General features: G+C 48.2%; 1 protein-coding gene and 1 long non-coding RNA gene across 2 annotated transcripts in view; one reads left to right on the top strand and one right to left on the bottom strand.

Moving 5' to 3' along the window:
* LOC309535817 overlaps window positions 1-18280 on the bottom strand; it is a 27290-nt gene extending 9010 nt beyond the window's left edge. The window contains exons 1-2 of the long non-coding RNA XR_014221406.1: window positions 17623-18280; window positions 16962-17103 (exon numbers count right to left, since the gene is read on the bottom strand). This is a non-coding gene — a long non-coding RNA (uncharacterized lncRNA). The remainder of the gene's footprint in view (window positions 1-16961; window positions 17104-17622) is intronic.
* On the top strand, window positions 2427-11579 carry SNAI3 (snail family transcriptional repressor 3). Its single transcript, XM_082229220.1, has 3 exons — window positions 2427-2543; window positions 5607-6236; window positions 9981-11579. The coding sequence occupies exons 1-3, from the start codon at window positions 2465-2467 to the stop codon at window positions 10163-10165; spliced, it is 894 nt and encodes a 297-aa protein (XP_082085346.1). The 5' UTR covers window positions 2427-2464; the 3' UTR covers window positions 10166-11579.

The following is an 18280-nucleotide window of genomic DNA, read 5'->3' as shown; positions in this document are numbered from 1 at the left end:
GACATCCAAAACAAACTGATTGACATTTCTAAAAAAAATCCTCATAAAGAAGAAAGCAGAATACAGCCATTCATAACCTAAGGATCTTAAGAAGGCCAACTAAATCCCACCAAAGGCTGGGGTAAATTGTCCTGATGGTCTGACTTGATATAGGCCCATTTCCTCTGCTCCTAAAAATTAACCACTGGCCTTTGGCATATATTTGAAATGAAAAACAAAGCTCTTTTCCCCTGCCCCAGCCTGCCTGGGAAAACCAGTAGCAGAAGGCAGTCAAGGAGGAGCAAGATCACATAATTGTCTGTTTTCTTAACTGATCCTCCAGCAAGCAAACTGCAGGAGGAGGAATTCTGAGACACAATGGCCAGGTGAGTAAGTTTATGGGGCTGAGCTCTTCCCGATAATGCTTATCTCACCCCCATCTCACTGCCATGCTTCAAAGGGGTTTGCAAATATCTCCTAAGCCCCAGAGATCTCCCAGTGAAGCAATGGGGCAGGGGGTGGGGTGGGGAGGTGGTGACAGAGGATAAGCAGGCCCAGGGTAGAAAGAAGGCCTCCATCTGACTCGGCCAAGATTTGGGTCTGCATTTTACAAGCTAAAGCCCAAGGAGGCAGGAGAGGAGAATTGATCACCATCCCTGAAAAATTAAGAGTGTTCAGGGCTTAGCTTGAGCCAGCATGCAGCCCAAAAAAGATTATGTGTAGCCTCTGAGCATGTGCAGTGTACCATTTCTACACACATTTCTGTCCATCCTGACAAGCAAGGGGCCTGATCCGAGTTCAAGGGCACATTCCAGACAGGCAAAAACACTTAAGCAGGATGTGAACCTGGGCCAGTGAGGGGCATGACTTCAGAAGGCTAGACGGAAAGCTCTGTAGGGCCACATTCGCTTCCCACTGCTGCTGTAGGGAGATGGGATGTGGCTGTTTGGAGTGAACAGGAATGAAGTGTGAGTGGGGCAGGGCAGGCACCTCCAAACTGCACCTGGCTCATTCCCTGTCCTCAGAAGAGACGTGCCCAGAAGGGTGAGACTCTGCTAGTCTGTTGCAGCAAAATTCAAAAGGAACATTGTGGCATCTTAAAAACACACCAGTTTCATTATGGAAGAGTGGTCACTTTTGTTCGCTGCATTAATGATGTCCTCAGCTGTCAGATGTATCTACGCCTGCATAGACAGATATAAGACCAGCCTTCTAGAACCTGGTGCCCTCCACTGTTTGGAGGACAACTCTCCTCACCCCCAGCTAGCATGGCCACACCTCCTAAAGGGCCCTGGGAGTCTTTTGAGAGAGGTCTTGCTTGCTTCTTGTGCCATATGCACACTTCTTTTATCCTGCTGACACTTTTGTCAGCATTCAAATAGACTCTGCAGATTTTCGAATCCACACAAAACCTGTCCCTTTCCCCCAAATAAATCTACTCACTCAAGTGGGATAAGTGCACAGACAACGGCAGCTGCTTTGGGAAACAAAACCCCTCTTGCCTGCTTTGTGAAGGGCTGTGGTTCAATGGCTAGAGTATCTGCTTTGCTGGCAGATGGTCCCTGGTTCAATCCCCTCCCCAGAATCTCCAGGTAGGGCTAGAAAAAATCCCTTGCTTGACAACCTGGGAAGCCGTTGCCAGTCAGTGTAGACCAGGGGTCAGCAATCTTTTCCAGCTGTGGGCCGGCCCACCGGCCCTCAGACCATGTGGTGGGCCGGACTATATGGGGGGGGGGAATGAACGAATTTCTATGTCCCACAAATAACCCAGAGGTGCATTTTAAATAAAAGGACACATTCTACTCATGTAAAATCACACTGATTCCCGGACCGCATCCGGCCCCGGGGGCCTTAGGTTGCCGACGCATGGTGTAGACAATACCGAGCCAATGCTCTGGTCCACCTGGCCTATACTGTATTCTTGTGCCTCTGAATAACCATTGCTGGGGTGATTTGGAGAGGCTCTTCTTGCCCTCCTGCCCTGTTTGTGGGCTCCTGGTTGTCGCCTAGGCTTGTGAAAGCCTGGATGGGCTTTTGCTCTGACCCAGCAGGGCTCTACTTCAGACGTGGCAGATAAAGCCCCGCTGCTGCGCTGAGCGAGCCCTGGACTACTGCCCTGACTGCACCGCACCGTGTAGGGACCAAGTGGCCGGCCGCCAACGTGCTTTTCATTTAAGCGAGGGGTGGCGGGAGAAGCTGTCCTCGCCTAGCCGGAGTTTGGACACCTTAACCTTGGAAGCTAGCGGGAGGATTCAAGGTGATCCCCTCCTCTGCCCCGAGCGAGCCCGCCGCGGGGCTTCCCCGGCGTCGTGGTCGCGGCCGCCCCTTGGGCTTTGCACCTGCCGCGGGGAGGGCGGCCCCGACGGAGGCGGCCAAGGACGGCCCCTCGGCCGGCGGTTGGCTCGGCGGGAAGCCCATGCTAATGAGCCCGCGGGTTTATTGCACCTGCCCGGTCGGCTCGCTCCGCCGGGACTCTCCGCTCGCCATGCCGCGCTCCTTCTTGGTCAAGAAGCCCTCCAGCACTCGCGTCCCCAACTACGGCCAGCTGGAGACGCGCCGCCAAGGTAAGGAAGGGCAAATGGTTTGCGCCCAGGGCGCACGGCGCGCTTTGGAAAGCTAAGCGGCAGTGAGGGCGCTGCCCACGGCGGGTCCTTCCAGCTTTCCCTTCTCGCAGCTCTCCTCGAGCGCTTTTCCTTGCCCCGACCCCTGTCTATGGAGCGGGCTGTCTCCCTTCCCTCTCCACATTTTTATCTCCGACCGGCTTCCTTTTGCGCTTCAAACTCCGAGCGGCGCGCTCTTGCGCTTGTTTACTCAGACGGCAGCTCCGCAGGGGCTTTGTCCCAATTATGCCCGCCTAGGGTTGCGTGATGGGGACTGGTTTTTAGAGTCCTTTTTGCTGCTTAAAGTGCGCTTGGAAATAGGAAACTAATTTGCAGCACAAGCCTATAAGTGTCTGCTCGGAAGTAAGTTCCTTTGACTCTCTAGTAAGTGTGTTTCGGACTGTGGCCTTCGTTTTTACCCGGCTGCTTTTTTCTTAACGTGTTGGGGAGGGGGCCCGCGCGCCGTTTTTAAAAAGGGTTTATTTCCCCTCACCCACCCCATCTGAGTTCTCAAGTACTGTATAATAAATACATTAGGGTTGTTGTTTTTTTAAAAAAATGAAGTTAATCTAGCAGCGATTATTTCTCCATTCTATCTCACATTTCTATGTATGCAATTGCCGTTATTCCTTGTCGAATGGAAAATGCCCATAGGCAGCTTGGAGGGAAAATATATAGTTTTAAAAATAATACGAAGGAAACATCGTAGGCCAAATATCAACAGCCAGACCTCACTCAACAAGAAAGCCTGAATAAATGCAACATTTAGGTTCAGAAAGAGGAATCTAAATCTACGAAATTAAAGCCAACAGTGGAGAGAATATGTTGACTCCAGGACACTAAAAAGTGTTTCTGCTGTAAATACTGTTAAACTGCTAAGATTATTTTTAAAAGAAAATGGGTGGGGAGTGCCTAATATTTGCCCAGCCCCAGAAATCCATAGAGTGGATGCCAGGGCAAAAGGAGGTTTTCCTTCTCGCTGCCAGACACACTTCAGTACATGATTATACGAGAATGTCTACTTGGTGAGTTTTGGAGTCATTTATCCTGTACCTTTGTCACATCGAAATAGCTTCCCTGGGCGTGTGGTGTAGTTGACTACGTGGTGTCAAAAGTTTCCACACAGCTAGTGGCATCTATTGGCAACTGAACGTTCTGTATTGTGCATAAATAAGACGCATGGAAAGGTTGGGCAACATGTCACAGCACTGGTGTGAAAAACCTGTTGTGCTGTCATGGGGTGAGGTGGGGGCTGTTCCCAGTGTCCTCCTTGTGGTAAAGTGTGATGTGTAAAAGGTGGCCTGGAGGGTAGATTTCACTCAAACAGCAACTTTTCCAGGTTAGGTAGCCAGGGTCCCTCTACCCTTGCATTGAACCCTTTTGTACACAGATAAAGAATGCCAAGATTAGGAGGTGGCATGCAGATATTTTAAAAATGCCAAGTGTTGCCTCTTTGGGACAGGATAGTATTTGCTTTATGGTATTCATAAGGGTGAGCTCAATAATAATCTCGTGAGCGTCTTGGCACTTCAACGCAAGGCTCAGATGTGGATCCCCCACCCCCTTACACACTTCTTGGAAGCTCATTTTGCAAAATAAAACTTATTACCGTATTTTTCGCTCTATAACACGCACCTGACCATAACACACACGTAGTTTTTAGAGGAGGAAAATCCGTAGGCATGCCACCCATACGCATTTCCTCCATAACACGCACAGACATTTCCCCTTACTTTCTAGGAGGAAAAAAGTGAGTGTTATGGTGCAAAAAATACGGTAAGTTAACCACTATGGTGACATGGTTGCAACAGGGAGCATCTCTCTGAATGCATTCTATTATATGTTTTATTTGTTAAAAATAATGCTTCCAGGTTACCTTGGGGTCTGGTGTACTGATTCCAGTGCTTGATACATGGCACTGTGGGCAAATTGTGTTTCTGCGGTGTTTGCACCCGTATGACGCGTGTTTTACTGGAACTGTGTGTACACTGCATGTGCATATTGCAGTGTTTTGAGTGCATAATGCAAAATGTTTGAGTGAGGCAGCCTCGAGGAGAGACTTCTATGCAACTGTTTATAATACTGGAAAGGAGTTTAATTAAACTATGGAACTCACTACCACAAGAGGCAGTGATGGTCAACGACCTAGACAGCTTTAAAACAGGATTAGACAAATTAATGGAGGAAGGAAAGGCTATCAATGGCTACCAGCCATGATGACTATCCTCTGCCTCCACAATTGGAAGCAGCAAAGTTTCTGAATGCCAGCTACTGGAAGCCACAGGAGTGGAGAGGGCTCTGGTGCTTGGATCCTGCTGATGGGCTTCATGGAGGCATCTGGGTGGCCACTGTGGGAACAGGATGCTGGACTAGATGGACCATTGGCCTGATCCTGCAGGCTCTTCTTATATTCTTATGCTTCTTAGTTAAAACCAACTACCGTATTTTTCGCTCTATAACACGCACCCGACCATAACACGCACGTAGTTTTTAGAGGAGGAAAATCCGTAGGCATGCCACCCGTAGGCATTCCCTCCATAACACGCACAGACATTTCCCCTTACTTTCTAGGAGGAAAAAAGTGAGTGTTATGGTGCAAAAAATACAGTATTTTATTTACTTCTTTTTCTATATCACCCTTCAGGAACAAAAATACAGTAGATTATATTTTCTAAAAGAATCTCAATAAAACAATTGCAAATTATTAAAAACTAGCGATCCAACAGCAACAACACAGAATGATACAATCACAAGGGCCAGGCCACGAAGTCGGATCCAACAACACAATTAATTTCTGTAAGCCAAGATACAAACAGGCCTGTTTGAAAAGTTCCAGGTATGGAGCCTGCCTAACATTTCATGCCTGCCTGTTTGCCAGCCTAACATCCTTCTCTGGTGGGCATCTGAACCGGGCTTCAGACACAGGGAATGAACAATTTTCCAAAATATGCAGGGTAGGCATGTTGTCTAGTTTCTGAGGAACAATGGCTGCTTTTTATTTACTTGTTTTGTGTGTCTCCCCCCCAGAATCCAGTGGATTGTGCCACTCCTGGAGAGGGGCAGCATTCCCTGTCCTCAGTCAAGATGGCACGCCTTGTCCGGCAGCCCCCTATGAAGCTGGTAGCCTCTGGGACCATAATTCTGCCATTGCCTGCCTGTCCCCGCCTCTCCCACAGAGCAGTGAAGCCAAAGGGGAGCCCACATCGAGCTCCCAAGTGGGTTCTGGGAGCAGCCCTGGAGGAAGCTGGGGCTCTGCCACCCCTCTGCGTGATAACCAGAACAACCTCAATCTCCCGTTGGCATTCAGCCTGTTCCAAAGGAGGACTCCCAACCTGGGCAGCCCAGCAGAGGGAAATGGAGACAACAAGGGGCCACAAGGCATAGCTGCCGACCCCCTGGAGACGTTTGAGTGTCCGGACTGCCGCAAGGCCTACAGCACCTTCTCAGGCCTGGCCCGACACAGGCAGCAGCGCTGCAAGCTGCAGGCAACCACAGCAAGGAAGTATTTCAACTGCAAGCACTGCGACAAGGAGTACGCCAGCCTGGGCGCCCTCAAGATGCACATCCGCACCCACACGCTGCCTTGTATGTGCAAGATCTGTGGTAAAGCCTTCTCCCGGCCCTGGCTGCTGCAGGGGCATATCCGGACACACACAGGTAGGGGGCAACCTTGAAGAAGGGGGTAAATGTGCATGGAAAAGAAGGGAGAGCAAGGTGGGGGGAGGTTTGGAGAACACTTGCATTTTGGTGTGGCTGGGGGGAACTGTTGGGCCCTCACATTCTGCTGTGATAAATGTTGCCTCTGATGTTGGTGCAAGGAGGTTCTATTTATTTCTTCTATTTGCTATTTATTATTTATTGAATGTAATTCCTCCCAAGGACCCTAGGGCAGCATGCAGGTACACTATTTAAAAACAAAGCAGAAAGATTCTAAAACAGTTGAAACATTTTGAAAACAATTAAAATTAAAAACAGTTTCAGTTAAAAGCATTTTCTAAAAGCAATTGCCGTTAAAAACATTATTCCATCCAACGATCACAAGGTTGCCAGGAATACTATTTTTCAGCCTGCAAATGCCTTGGTATGTTTTCAAATTCTTCCTGAAGTTAGTAATGATGGAGACAGCCGTACTTTACTAGGGAGGGCATTCTACAACTGGGGAACCATCACTGAAAAGACCCTGTCATGGGTCAATGCCAATCGGGCAGCCTCACCTGCCTGTTGTAGGATCCAAGATGGTTGGCACTGTATATAGGCCACCCAATTCAAATTTTATCCTCCCAGTAACCCTATATGGAAGGCAAGAGTGAGCTGGTCAGTGACCCAAGCTCACCCAATGAGCTTCACTAGGTCTCCCTTGTCCGGGTCTGAGATTCTAACCATTCCACCAGCCTTCTCCTGAAATGCACTCTGCGCATGTTCAGAGAGGCACTCATCTTGTTAAGTCACCTGAACCAGCGCTCAGCTCTGGATTTGTAAATGGGTTCTGGGCCTAAGCTGGAGTGAACCTCAACCTTAATTAAGCTCTGATTTAATTGGGATGGATAACTCGGGATGTTCTTTTTCATAGCATTGTCCACCTATTTTCTCAGTGTGCAAGTGGAATTTGCTATACAAAGAAACACGTACAAGAGCCTTTGCCTCACTGTTTTGGAAAATTCCTGTTAAATTGAACCTCCCCCTCCAGAGGCAGTGTACCTCTGAATACCAGTTGCTGGGGGAACAAACTACAACTGCAAGCTGTTGCTACCAGGACTTGCTTTGTCCCTCCACTACCTGGCTGGCTACTTCTGGGAACAGACTGTTAGGCTGGAGGGTTCTTTGCTCTGATCCAGCAGGGCACTTTTTATGATTCACTGGGCAGAAGTGTATAAAGGGGAAAGGTCACCCAAGAGCAGCTGAGAACTGTTATGCTGGAGGGAACCTCATTCCAATCCAGCTGAGCCCGTCAGATGTTTTTATGTAAATACTGCGTCAGACTTGCATGAATAACTCCAGTGTAGGGCATTGCCACTGAAGTTGTTCACGGCACAAGCTACGACTGAACAGCTGTGAGCCAGTGTGGCGTAGTGGTTAGAGTGTTGGGCTAAGACCTGGGAGACCAGGGTTCAAATCCCCACTCAGCTATGAAGCTCACTGGGTGACCTTGGGGCAGTCACTGTCTCTCAGCCTAAGCTGCCTCACAGGGTGGTTCTTTTGAGGATAAAATGAGGAGGAAAAGGAGAACTATGTATGTCAACCTGAGCTCACTGGATGAAGGAAGGTGGAACATAATTGTAAAAATAAATATGTAAAGACTTTTCCTGGCCCGATGAGATTGGACCCCTGCTATTACTAGATTTCTGCTTCATCTGTTTTTTTAATCTCTGTTTTTATGATACTGTTTTTATGTCTGGGTTTTTGTAAGCTGTTTGGGGGTTTTTAAATAGTAAGCAGTTTAGCAATGTGTTTTCAATCAAAAATTTATAATAAAATAAAGTTTGTAGTACAGGGATGCCCGTTGTGAGAGAAAGTCACTGTGTCAAGTCCATCTTTGTTTTATATCAGGAATGGGAGGCCCAGTGGCTTTCAGATATTGTTAGACTCCAACTCCCATCAGCCCCAGCCATCATGGCCAATGGTTGGGGATGATGGAACAGGAGAGCTGTGCAGTGGCCTGAGAAAGAACAGTTAGTGGATACCCTAGCTGCCATCCTTGGGACCCCTGGAAAACTCACAAAGGCTGCTAAACCTTGGGGCTGGATATGAGCCATGCAGCTGATTGAGTGCTGAATGAGAGGCAGTCTGAGGAAGCTCTATCAAGCCCATAGATGCAAACCAAGGGTGAGACATGAGGGTGAGGTCAGCAGGTTCCAGGAACCCTCTTGGTTGTCCGATTTTGGAGGGGAGTGATCTGTGAGTTTGTTTGAGCCCTTGGTAAGAGCCAGGGTGGATGGGTGGAATCCCAGGTGAGAGCCAGGAGGCGAGGCTGCGAGGTTTTCATTGAGGAGATTGTGCCAGAAGGAAAAGGGAGAGGGAGAGAGATTAGATAGATAGATAGATAGATAGATAGATAGATGGTTATATTGTGTATTTTTGCAACATTTACTGCTCTAGTTTCCCGTACTAAAGTGGTATAGAAATGGGGTCAGCAAACTTTTTCAGCAGGGGGCCGGTCTACTGTCCCTCAGACCTTGTGGGGGGCTGGACTACATTTGGTGTGGGGGGGGATGAACGAATTCCTATGCCCCACAAATAACCCAGAGATGCATTTTAAATAAAAGGACACATTCTACTCATGTAAAAACATGCTGATTCCTGGACCGTCCACAGGCCGGATTTAGAAAGTGATTGGGCCGGATCTGGCCCCTGGGCCTTAGTTTGCCTACCCATGGTCTAAATAAATAAAATGATGGGAGAGCCACAGGTTCTCCATCCTTGGGTACAGCCAGTGTGGTGTAATGATTAGAGCATTGGACTAGGACCTGGGAGATCAGAGTTTGAATCCCCACTCAGCCATGAAGCTGGCTGGGCCAGTTTCTTGTCTCTCACCTAAGTTACCTCATAGGACATGAGGATAGAATGGGGAGGGGAGAACCATGTACATCACCTTGAAATCCTTGGAGGAAAAGATGGCATATCAATGTAAGAAATAAATAAATGTTCAGGCCATATTCCTAGAGTAGCACTGGGGGAGTGCTCCTTGGCCCCCTGGCACTTGTGCTATTTTTGCAGGGAGTTTTGCAGGGAACTGTCCTCTCCCAAGTGCTATTTAGCATCTATATGAAGCTGTCACAGGTGATCATTTGGCATTCTGGAGCGAGGTGTCACCAGTGCACTGATGACATGCAGCACTACTTCACCATAATATTGGAACTGGGAGAGAGTGTGAAAGTTCTGAATTAGTTTCTGAACGTAGTGGTGGAACGAATGAGGGCCAATAAACTGCTTGAATCCTGGGAAGATAGGGAGGGTGGTTCCCACATTCAGGAGATAGGCAGGTTACCTGTTCTGGATGGAGTTGCACTCCTTATGATGGAGCAAGTACATAGCTTGAGGGTACTGCTGGATACTTTTTTATCACTTGAGGTCAATGTGTCCTCTGTAGCTAGGAGTGCTTTATCTGGTTCACCAGCTGTTGCAGTTCCTGGACAGGGATAGCCTGCAGCCCAAGTGTTGGTAACCTTGAGGCTGGACTACTGCAATGTACTGTGGGGGGGGGGGGCTGCCCTTGGACCTGGTTTGGAAGCTCCAGCTCTGGTGCAGAATGTGCTGGCCAGGTGGGGCATCTAGATGACAACATGTGACTGTTGCTACAGCATCTTCACTGGCTGCCCATCTACTACCAAACCAGGTTCAAGGTCTTACAACAGCCCTGGCATTGCCTGCTCATCCATCTTTCTTTCTGGCCTCCCTTTCCAGGTGAAAAGCCCTACGCCTGTTCGCACTGCAGCCGAGCCTTTGCCGACCGCTCCAACCTCCGCGCCCACCTGCAGACCCATTCCGACATCAAGAAATACCAGTGCCACACCTGCCTGAAGACCTTCTCCCGGATGTCCCTGCTCCTGAGGCATGAGGACACGGCCTGCTGCCCTGCTGCAACCTGAGAGCCATGCTGAGCTTGGCTGGCTACCTGGAAAACGTAACCTGAGACCACTTGTGGAGGTTAGGAGGAGAGCCCCTGACGACTGAAGATCTGCAGCAGTGGAGCCTGGAGGCGCGTCCTGCAGCAGAAGTTGGGTGTGTTTTCTTCTTCTTCTGATTCAGATTCTGCAACTGGGTGGTACCCACCACTCCAAAGAGTGTGTGGCTTGACCTCTTGGTTGCAGCAAGATCTAGGTGCATCTCAGTTTAGGAAACAGAAAGGTATATGGCCCCATTCCTCTTGTGTGTTTTGAAAAAAACAGCAAAGGGGCCTCCATATTAGGCTGGTGTTAAATCCCCTGGAGTTCTTCTGCAAATGTGTCTCTGCCTCCTATTGTGCTGTCGTTGATCCATCCAAATGGTGTCATTTGCATGCTGGTGGTGCATCCCCTTAGCTGCTAGCCTGCTTGGTCACTAGGGAGTTGAGGTGGCCTCTCAATTTCTGCATTGCTCTCTGGGATGGTGTCAGGAGAAAACCCAGGACAAGAGATCCTCTGCCTGAGTCCACCTTTGGGTCTTTTGCATGAAAGGGATTTTAAGCTCCCCATTCTTGGATGACTGTTATCAGGGTGTCCTGCATTCTTCCAGCTCCCCACCGCAGTTGCTTTGTGAGGACCTTCCCGTTTCCAGAAGCTTGCCTTCTGGTCTCCCAAATTTCCAAAAGAGAGCAGGGAATGATGCCAGACTGGGCCTCCCCAGCTGCAATGGCTAAATAGTGATGGCTTCTTAAGCGCCTGTGGTGGGAGATCTGCTGTGACTCCTGCTCATCTGATCCAAGGTCTGTTTCCAGGGACGTCATACCAATCAGTGTTTCCTGGGAGTACGGAGGCCTGGAGTGATCTTCAGCTGCCGCAATTTACAGCTCCTCTTCCTTCCTCTGCCCAGCTTTCCCTTTTAAGCTTGAGTGGGTTTCCACGAACACTGAAGCTTTTGTAAAGAATAATCCACCTGGGCTTGGCAGATCCTCAACACCACCCATTTAAATCTGTTCCCGTGAGGAAATTTGTTGGTTGTTGTTTTCCAAGCTACTGGGTTGTATCCAGTATTGATCATACTGGGTAGACTCATTTAAATTAATGGGCATGACTATCCTAGATTTGTTACTTTCAGTGGGTCAGCGCTGAGTAAAACATGATTGGCTACACTTCATTCCTTTTATCTCTGCAAACCCCATTCTCTTACTGCTTTCCCCTCAGCTTAATAACTCCTTAATGCACTTTAACCTCCTGCTTAAACTGCACAGCTGGAGGCAGTGTTGCTTCTGAATACCAGTTGCTGGAAACTACAGGAAGGGAAGTGCTCTCTTCAGCTCAGGTCCTGCTTCCCACAGACGTCTGGTTGGCCACTGTGAGGACAGGATGCTGACCTAGATGGGCTATCCTCACGTTCTGCCTGCTGTTGAAGGGGTGATGCAACAGGGGAGACAGTAGCAAGGGTGTCCCTTGTGTTCATGTGTACATTACCAAAAGCAAGGCCTGTACCACCCTTCCTAACTGCGACTCTGCGGTAAAAAGAGACTATCCCCTGCTCCCAAGGAGGCAGAGCAAAGAATTCTGGATTAGCTTCATAGAGATTCACCTTCCTTGAACCTTTGGGTGGGGTTGTGGAGGAGGGGAGCTACAGAACAGTGACTTGGCATTGCTAAAAGTAAAAAAAAACTGCTGCTGTTTCTCTCTGTTTTCTGTACATTTTTTGTTGTTCCTTTGGGTTTGGAGAGCGCCTCATGACACCCCCCACCTCCCCAAGAAAGCCCAATAAAACTATTCCAAATAATGGCACCATTTTTCATTGAATGTGTTCCTTATTATTGTGCTGCTAATCAGGAATGCTCTTCTTACACCTTCCACTATTTCACCAATGAGAAAGGGACATGACTTGCTACACCCCTATTCTCATGAGACTAATAAATGCCCAAGCCTTCTGCGGCTTTAGCATCCACATTGTTGAAAGACTCAACTGTGGACCCCTCCAGACTGGTGGTGTTGTTTTTTTGCAATATGTCATTGATGCATTGATCAATGGCTTATACTGGACCATCCACACTTCATCCAGCTTTCCGAAGCCTTGGAGAGCAGCTGCCTGTCAGTGTAGACAATACTGAGCTAGTTGGGCCAGTGGCCCGAGTCTGTATAAGGCAGCTTTCTGTGTTCCCAGGCAAAGTTCATTCTTTCATGCATCCTCGCATCCATTGCTCATGTCTTCCCAGTGGTCTGCGTCTTTCCTTTTCTATTTGAGCATCTCTTTCTCTCTCCCAAGAATGGGCTATTAAGAGGAAGGAGAGGCTCGCTGGAGCAATGATGTCAGCCTGGCAAAGCCACGTTAATATTTATAATTTGGGCAATGGGGACGAGGACAACATTCTCCTTCGCCGGAGTACGTAAATAGGGTGCGGAGTTGCCTAAAGGAAACTGCGTTGTAAACGGGCCCTTCTATTTTCAGCCCCCAAGTGGCTAAATACGGTCGTTCCACCTGTCCGTCCGAGGGCCAGAGCAGGAAAGAATGTTGTGGGGTCTAAAATAAGCTCAAATGTTTCCTCTCTTCTTCATGTGGCAGATGGAAAGTGCTGATAAATATAGTGCAGGGCTGCCGGGCCGGTGGGGGGTCCAGGCAGACGGCCAGCCACCAATCCGCTGAGCTGGGCCAAAGGAGGGAGTGTTGAGCTGGAATGAATGGATGAGTTTTTCCACTCGTCCCTGGCTGCGTTGAGCTGGAAAGTGTACCTGATGCTCTCGCCTGCTCTTTTGTCCACTAGCTTTTCTGACAGGGCTGGGGCCTCCTCGGGTCAAGAGGGAAACTGTTTTAGTCACCCCATAAACACACACAGTCAAGACAAAGCAAAGAAATGGCAGCTATTTTTCTGCATTATTGTTCGTTTTACTTATATCCCACCTTACCCTCCAAGGAGCTCACTACATGGTTCTTTTCCTCCCCTTTTCATCTTCACAACCCTGTGAGGGCAGGTTAGGCTGAGAGATGGAGACTGGCCCAAGGCCACACCCAGGGAGCTTCATGACTGAGTGGGGATTCGAACCCTGGTCTCTTAGGTTGTAGTCTAACACTCTAACCTTACATCACACTGTTTCTCAAAATGTTATCCTCACAGGGCCTCCTAAACGCACCTAGGTAATGAACCCATGGCACAACCGTCATATAATTGGAAGGGTCATCCAGTCCAACCCCCTGCAATGCAGGAATCTCAACTAGAGCATCCATGGCAGATGCCCATCCAACCACTACTTAAAAGCTTCCAAGGAAGGAGAGGCCACCACTTCTTGTGGGAGTCTGTTCCACTGTCAAACAGCTCTTAGCTGTTGGAAAGTTATTCTGCCATTTCCTTGCCATTTTGAGTGAAGTCCCAGGTTGAGACCCAGAGGTACCCCAGAACCTTGCAAAGGATGAGGATGGAGTGGAACAGCGAGAGCGATGGAAGTCACACACCAACCAGCCACATGTCCTTTCTCACTACCACTTAAGAGAATTTAGGTTTGCCCAATATAAATCACTGCTGTTTTGTAGAACATTGCACTGTTCAAAATGATTTGTTGTTTATGGGATGAATTATCTGTAGTCAGGCCATTGCTATCCTGTGTGTGTGTGTGTGTGTGTGTGTGTGTGGAGCTTGCACCCAAAGGAGACATGGTCTTCCACTTAAGAGGGGTTAGCCAGAAGATGGAAACCAATCTTCCCCCAGTATTAAAGCAGATGATTTTGCAAATATTTCTGAGGTACTTTGCAGCAACTGTCATCTCCTACAGGATTATGTGATTCCATTCTACAATAAGACATGAAGAACCCAAGCCTACTTGGGAGACAACCTCCTTCCCACTCCTATTCCTAAATGAGTTGTGTAAAGGAACTCTGCACATGCTCATGTGAACCATTTTTTGTGGTTTTTGTAACCACATCACTAGGGCTCCGTGAACCCTCAGTTCCCTGACATTCATTCAGGAATGACAGGATCATGGCGCGGTCGGGAGAGGTCTGGAAAGAGATGACCTTGTTTTTCAGTCTAGTTTTACAATCAGAGGGTTTTACAAGCTGCTGTCAAGTGACCTAGTGTGATCCGATGCTGGATACGAGAGAGGAGGCATTGGTTATAGGACCACGACAACCACGCCTCTCTCCCATCTCAGTTTTCTTTCTCCCACGGCAAAATGGAAAAGCAGCACTGTCCCCCTAAATACCAGCCCCTATAAATAATCCTGACTCTGGGCAGGCCAGTTCCTCTGGCACCTGCACCAAGAAGGGCAAAAATAGAGGCTGTGTTTCTATCTATACCCTGCTGGCCAGGCCTCCGCTGTCTATCTATAACCTGCTGGCAGGCCTTCATGGAACTGACCGCGGACACATCCAGAGGTCTGTGGACACTTTGGATGTTTGGCAGGTGGCAAAACAAGCCCACCAGACGGGTCCAGGGAGATCTGAGCTAGGTGGAATTGAGAGCAGATCACTGTGCCCTGAACTTTTCTGTGGAGAGGTAGGTGCCAGCTCCTCTCGTGGACAGAGCAGGATGGCAGCCTTCGCCAACCCTGCCAGATGTTTTGAACAACAACTCCCATCAGTCTCAGCCAGCACAGATTCAGGAGTGAGAAAAGGAAGTCCTGAAGGCAGCACCTTTGGAACTCTCTCCCGCAGGGGCAGTGGATGGCCTCCAACTTGGACGGCTTTAAAAGAGAATTGGACAGATTCACGGAGGAAGGGGCCTAGCCATAATGGCTTTCTTCTTCCTCCACAGTTGGAGGCAGCAGTGCTTCTGAATACAAGACGCTGGAAACCACAGAAGGGGAGGGTGCTCTGGTTCTTGGGTCCTACTTGGGGGTTTCCCACCAAGGCATCTGGTTGGCCACTGAGAGAACAGGATGCTGGACTAGATGGGCCATTGGACTGATCCACCAGGCTCTTCTTATGTTCTAATCTTGTGGTCCAAAACATCAGGAGGGCATCAGGTTGCTGAAGGCTACCCTGAGTGGGTATGAGCAGGGCCTTAGACCACAGTTGACCTATCCAATCTGTGATGCATCATGTGGCAGATCACCAATTCCCATCTTGCTGCGTCAGAAGTGGGTAAAGGAACTATCTGCCAGCTTGTACCTGATTAGATGTGGTTTGTGTACCAGCTCCATGGAAGCTGGGGTTATGAGTCACACACACATGCTCATCTCTTAGTGACAGCAATGTTGAGCAGTGACTCAACAGTTGGTAGCACAGTTGAAACACAGCGCTGGACACGATGTCCTCCATTCAGGGGCATGAGGTGAAGGGGCGAGGTGAAGCCATTCGCACCAGGCATTAGATCTGTCCCCAGTCTCCACCACTGCTCTGCTGCCAGCACCTTTGTGGCTTCCTGTGCTGCTGACCCCGTGCCGTTCTCACTGCTGCGCCCACTGCGCCCTGCACACTGTATCACGGTGGCAGGACAGGTGCAGAGTAAGGTACAGTTGCACAGGTGGGGGGCAGGGAGGGGCTGGAGAGGGGACCCAGATCTGCATGAGGGGGGGCATCATTGGAGCATTTTATCTACAGTGGCAAAACATCTTTGACTGGCCCTGCCTCCATTCACATATTCAAGTCACATCTGCACCATACATTTTAAACAGGATCATATCACTTTAAAAAGTCACGGCTTCTCCCTAAGAATCCTGGAATCCATGGTTTTTTATGAGCACTGAGAGTCCTTAGGAGACCCCTACACAGATCTGCAGCTCTCAGAGTTGCTTAACAATCAATCCCTCTTCTCAGGGAATGCTGGGAATTGTAGCTCTGTGAAGGCCATAGGGGCCTCCTAACAACTCTCAAGAAACACCTTGGAAAACAAAAAGAAACAACTCCTAGCAGCGCTTGAAGATAGAACACAACTACTTTATAATATGATCATGAGACGTCCAGAAAGTATAAAACAATGTCCTTGAATCTTCTCGCTACATGTGCCAGTCTCGCCTGCCACACCAGTGTGGCACACCACACCCTTTAAGAACCATTGGATTAGGGAAAGGAGAGGGAAAGAAAAGTGGTTCAGTAGAAGGATGCTTGGGGTAGCTGGAGCAGGGCGAGTTAGACACACAGAAGGTAAACCTTCCTGCCTACTTGAGTTGCCATCCCTCAGAGTACTCACTAGCACTGGAGAGGGAGAGATGGAGGGGGGGGAGGATGGGAACTGTAGTTTGTTAAGGGTGCTTAGAGCTGTTAGGAGATCCCTAGACCCTCATAGAGCTACAATTTCCAGAGTTCCCTGTGAAGAAAAATTGACTGTTATACCACCCAGGAAATCAAAGCTCTGTGAGGGGAGCAGGGGTCTCCTAACAGATGACAGCTAGCAGGATTGTTTGGGGGAAGCCATGTATGGTTCTGCTTTAAACACATAGTGTGGCTGTTCCTCAAGTGTAATGATTTGGTGAAGGCACTGCCATATAAAAGTCCTCATGAAGTAAGAGCACCTTGTGGTGTGTGCAGCCTTTGAGCTCCCTCTAGTGTCTTTATTAGAGGATGGTGCCCAGTTGCTAGAAAGTACTGGTAAGCAAAACCAGGAGTAGTGGGCAAGGAAATTGGCTGGTGTTGGCACCATGGCTGGTGTCTGCATTTTGTCGCAAGATGGAAACTGGATTATATTTAACCGTTACTGGTTAAATATATCCTGTGATATCAAATTATATAATTTATTCAATCTCCACCCCCACAAAGGAAAGATAACTCACTTGCAGATGAATGTGGCATGTCACAAATTCAGTGTGAAACACCCCAAATCAAAAGGCTGGTGAATACCTGTGGCTCAGTGAAATAACAGCTGCTTTGTATGCAGAAGGTCTTAGTTTCAATCCCCAGCATCTCCAGGTAGGACTGACATTGCTGAGCTAGATGAATCAACAGTCTGTCTTGCTATAAGGCAGATTTCCTGCATTCTTTCCTGTGATTAAATAAAAACAGGAGCGGTCTTGGATACTTGGATGTGCTTGCACAGTGCTAATCATAAGAATGGTTAATAAGTATATAAATTTCTTAAATAATCATGTTCCAGAAAACGTTTAAGAGCCAAGTTGAGACACAGTCCTTTATCCACCAGGTAATTAAAATGCACACAGAGGCAATGGCAGAGGGGAAGTGGGGGGGCCAACCATGCCATGAACAAGTAGTTTCACTCACTCCCTATGATTACTTTCCTTGAAGAAAAAGGTATTGGAAATTAACAATCTTAAGCAGACTCACTTGAAAATGAGCTCCATCAAACCAGGACTTGCTTCAGAGAAAATATATTTAGGATGGGAGTGTTAATGTGAAATATATTGTTATTTCTTTTTCATAAATTTAACATATGGAATAAAGCCACCCTCCTAAAAAGCTCATTTTACCCCTTTCATCCCAGTGTTGTTATTGTGGTGGTAGTGCCACCAATGCATTACACACTTTGCTAGTCATAGCAACTTACCTCATCCTCATCCAGTCTGATGCCTTCCAGATGTTTTCGACTAAAATTCCTAGCAGCCTCAGCCAAAATGGGGAAGGTTCCCAACTTCCCATGAACTGCAAAGTTTTTCCAGGGCAACTTTCAGCTCACCCTATTAGCCTATAGAGGAAACCAAACTCCAGAGGGTGAGATTGCAGTGAAAACTTCAGATGGGATGGATAACTTTTACTCTGAGGTAAATGAACGGACAATTGCAGTCTAAATCCTGCAGTTTGTGAACTGCTGTGTTCAACCCACAAGGTGTCACTGTCTACATTTTCACCGTAGCCTACTGAAGAGTTCTGGAGAACTTGAAATTTTGCACACTCTTTTGTAACACTGCCCTAATGTGGGCAATATCATCACCGTATTCTTTCGGAGAATATAGCTACAGTTTTCTTTACCGAAGACCCAACTTGAAAAGAGCCCTGTGTGATTCAAAAATTTGCTTCCACCACGAAAAAAATCTACTTGGTCTAAATTAAAGATATTGCTTTACTTGCTCCCATTTTTTCTAAGGGACTATTGCAACAAGAACTCTGAAAAACCAGAAAGGACCTGGTGCACAAATGAATTATGGCTGCGCCCCGTATTCCCACAAACGGAATGGAAAGCGGGGTCTGAGCAGCCTACTATGTCC

The sequence above is a fragment of the Podarcis vaucheri genome (genome assembly GCF_965113315.1).
Source record: "Podarcis vaucheri genome assembly, chromosome: 7".
Classification (NCBI taxonomy): Eukaryota; Metazoa; Chordata; class Lepidosauria; order Squamata; family Lacertidae; genus Podarcis; species Podarcis vaucheri.
This window is presented reverse-complemented; position numbering and strand designations above follow the sequence as displayed.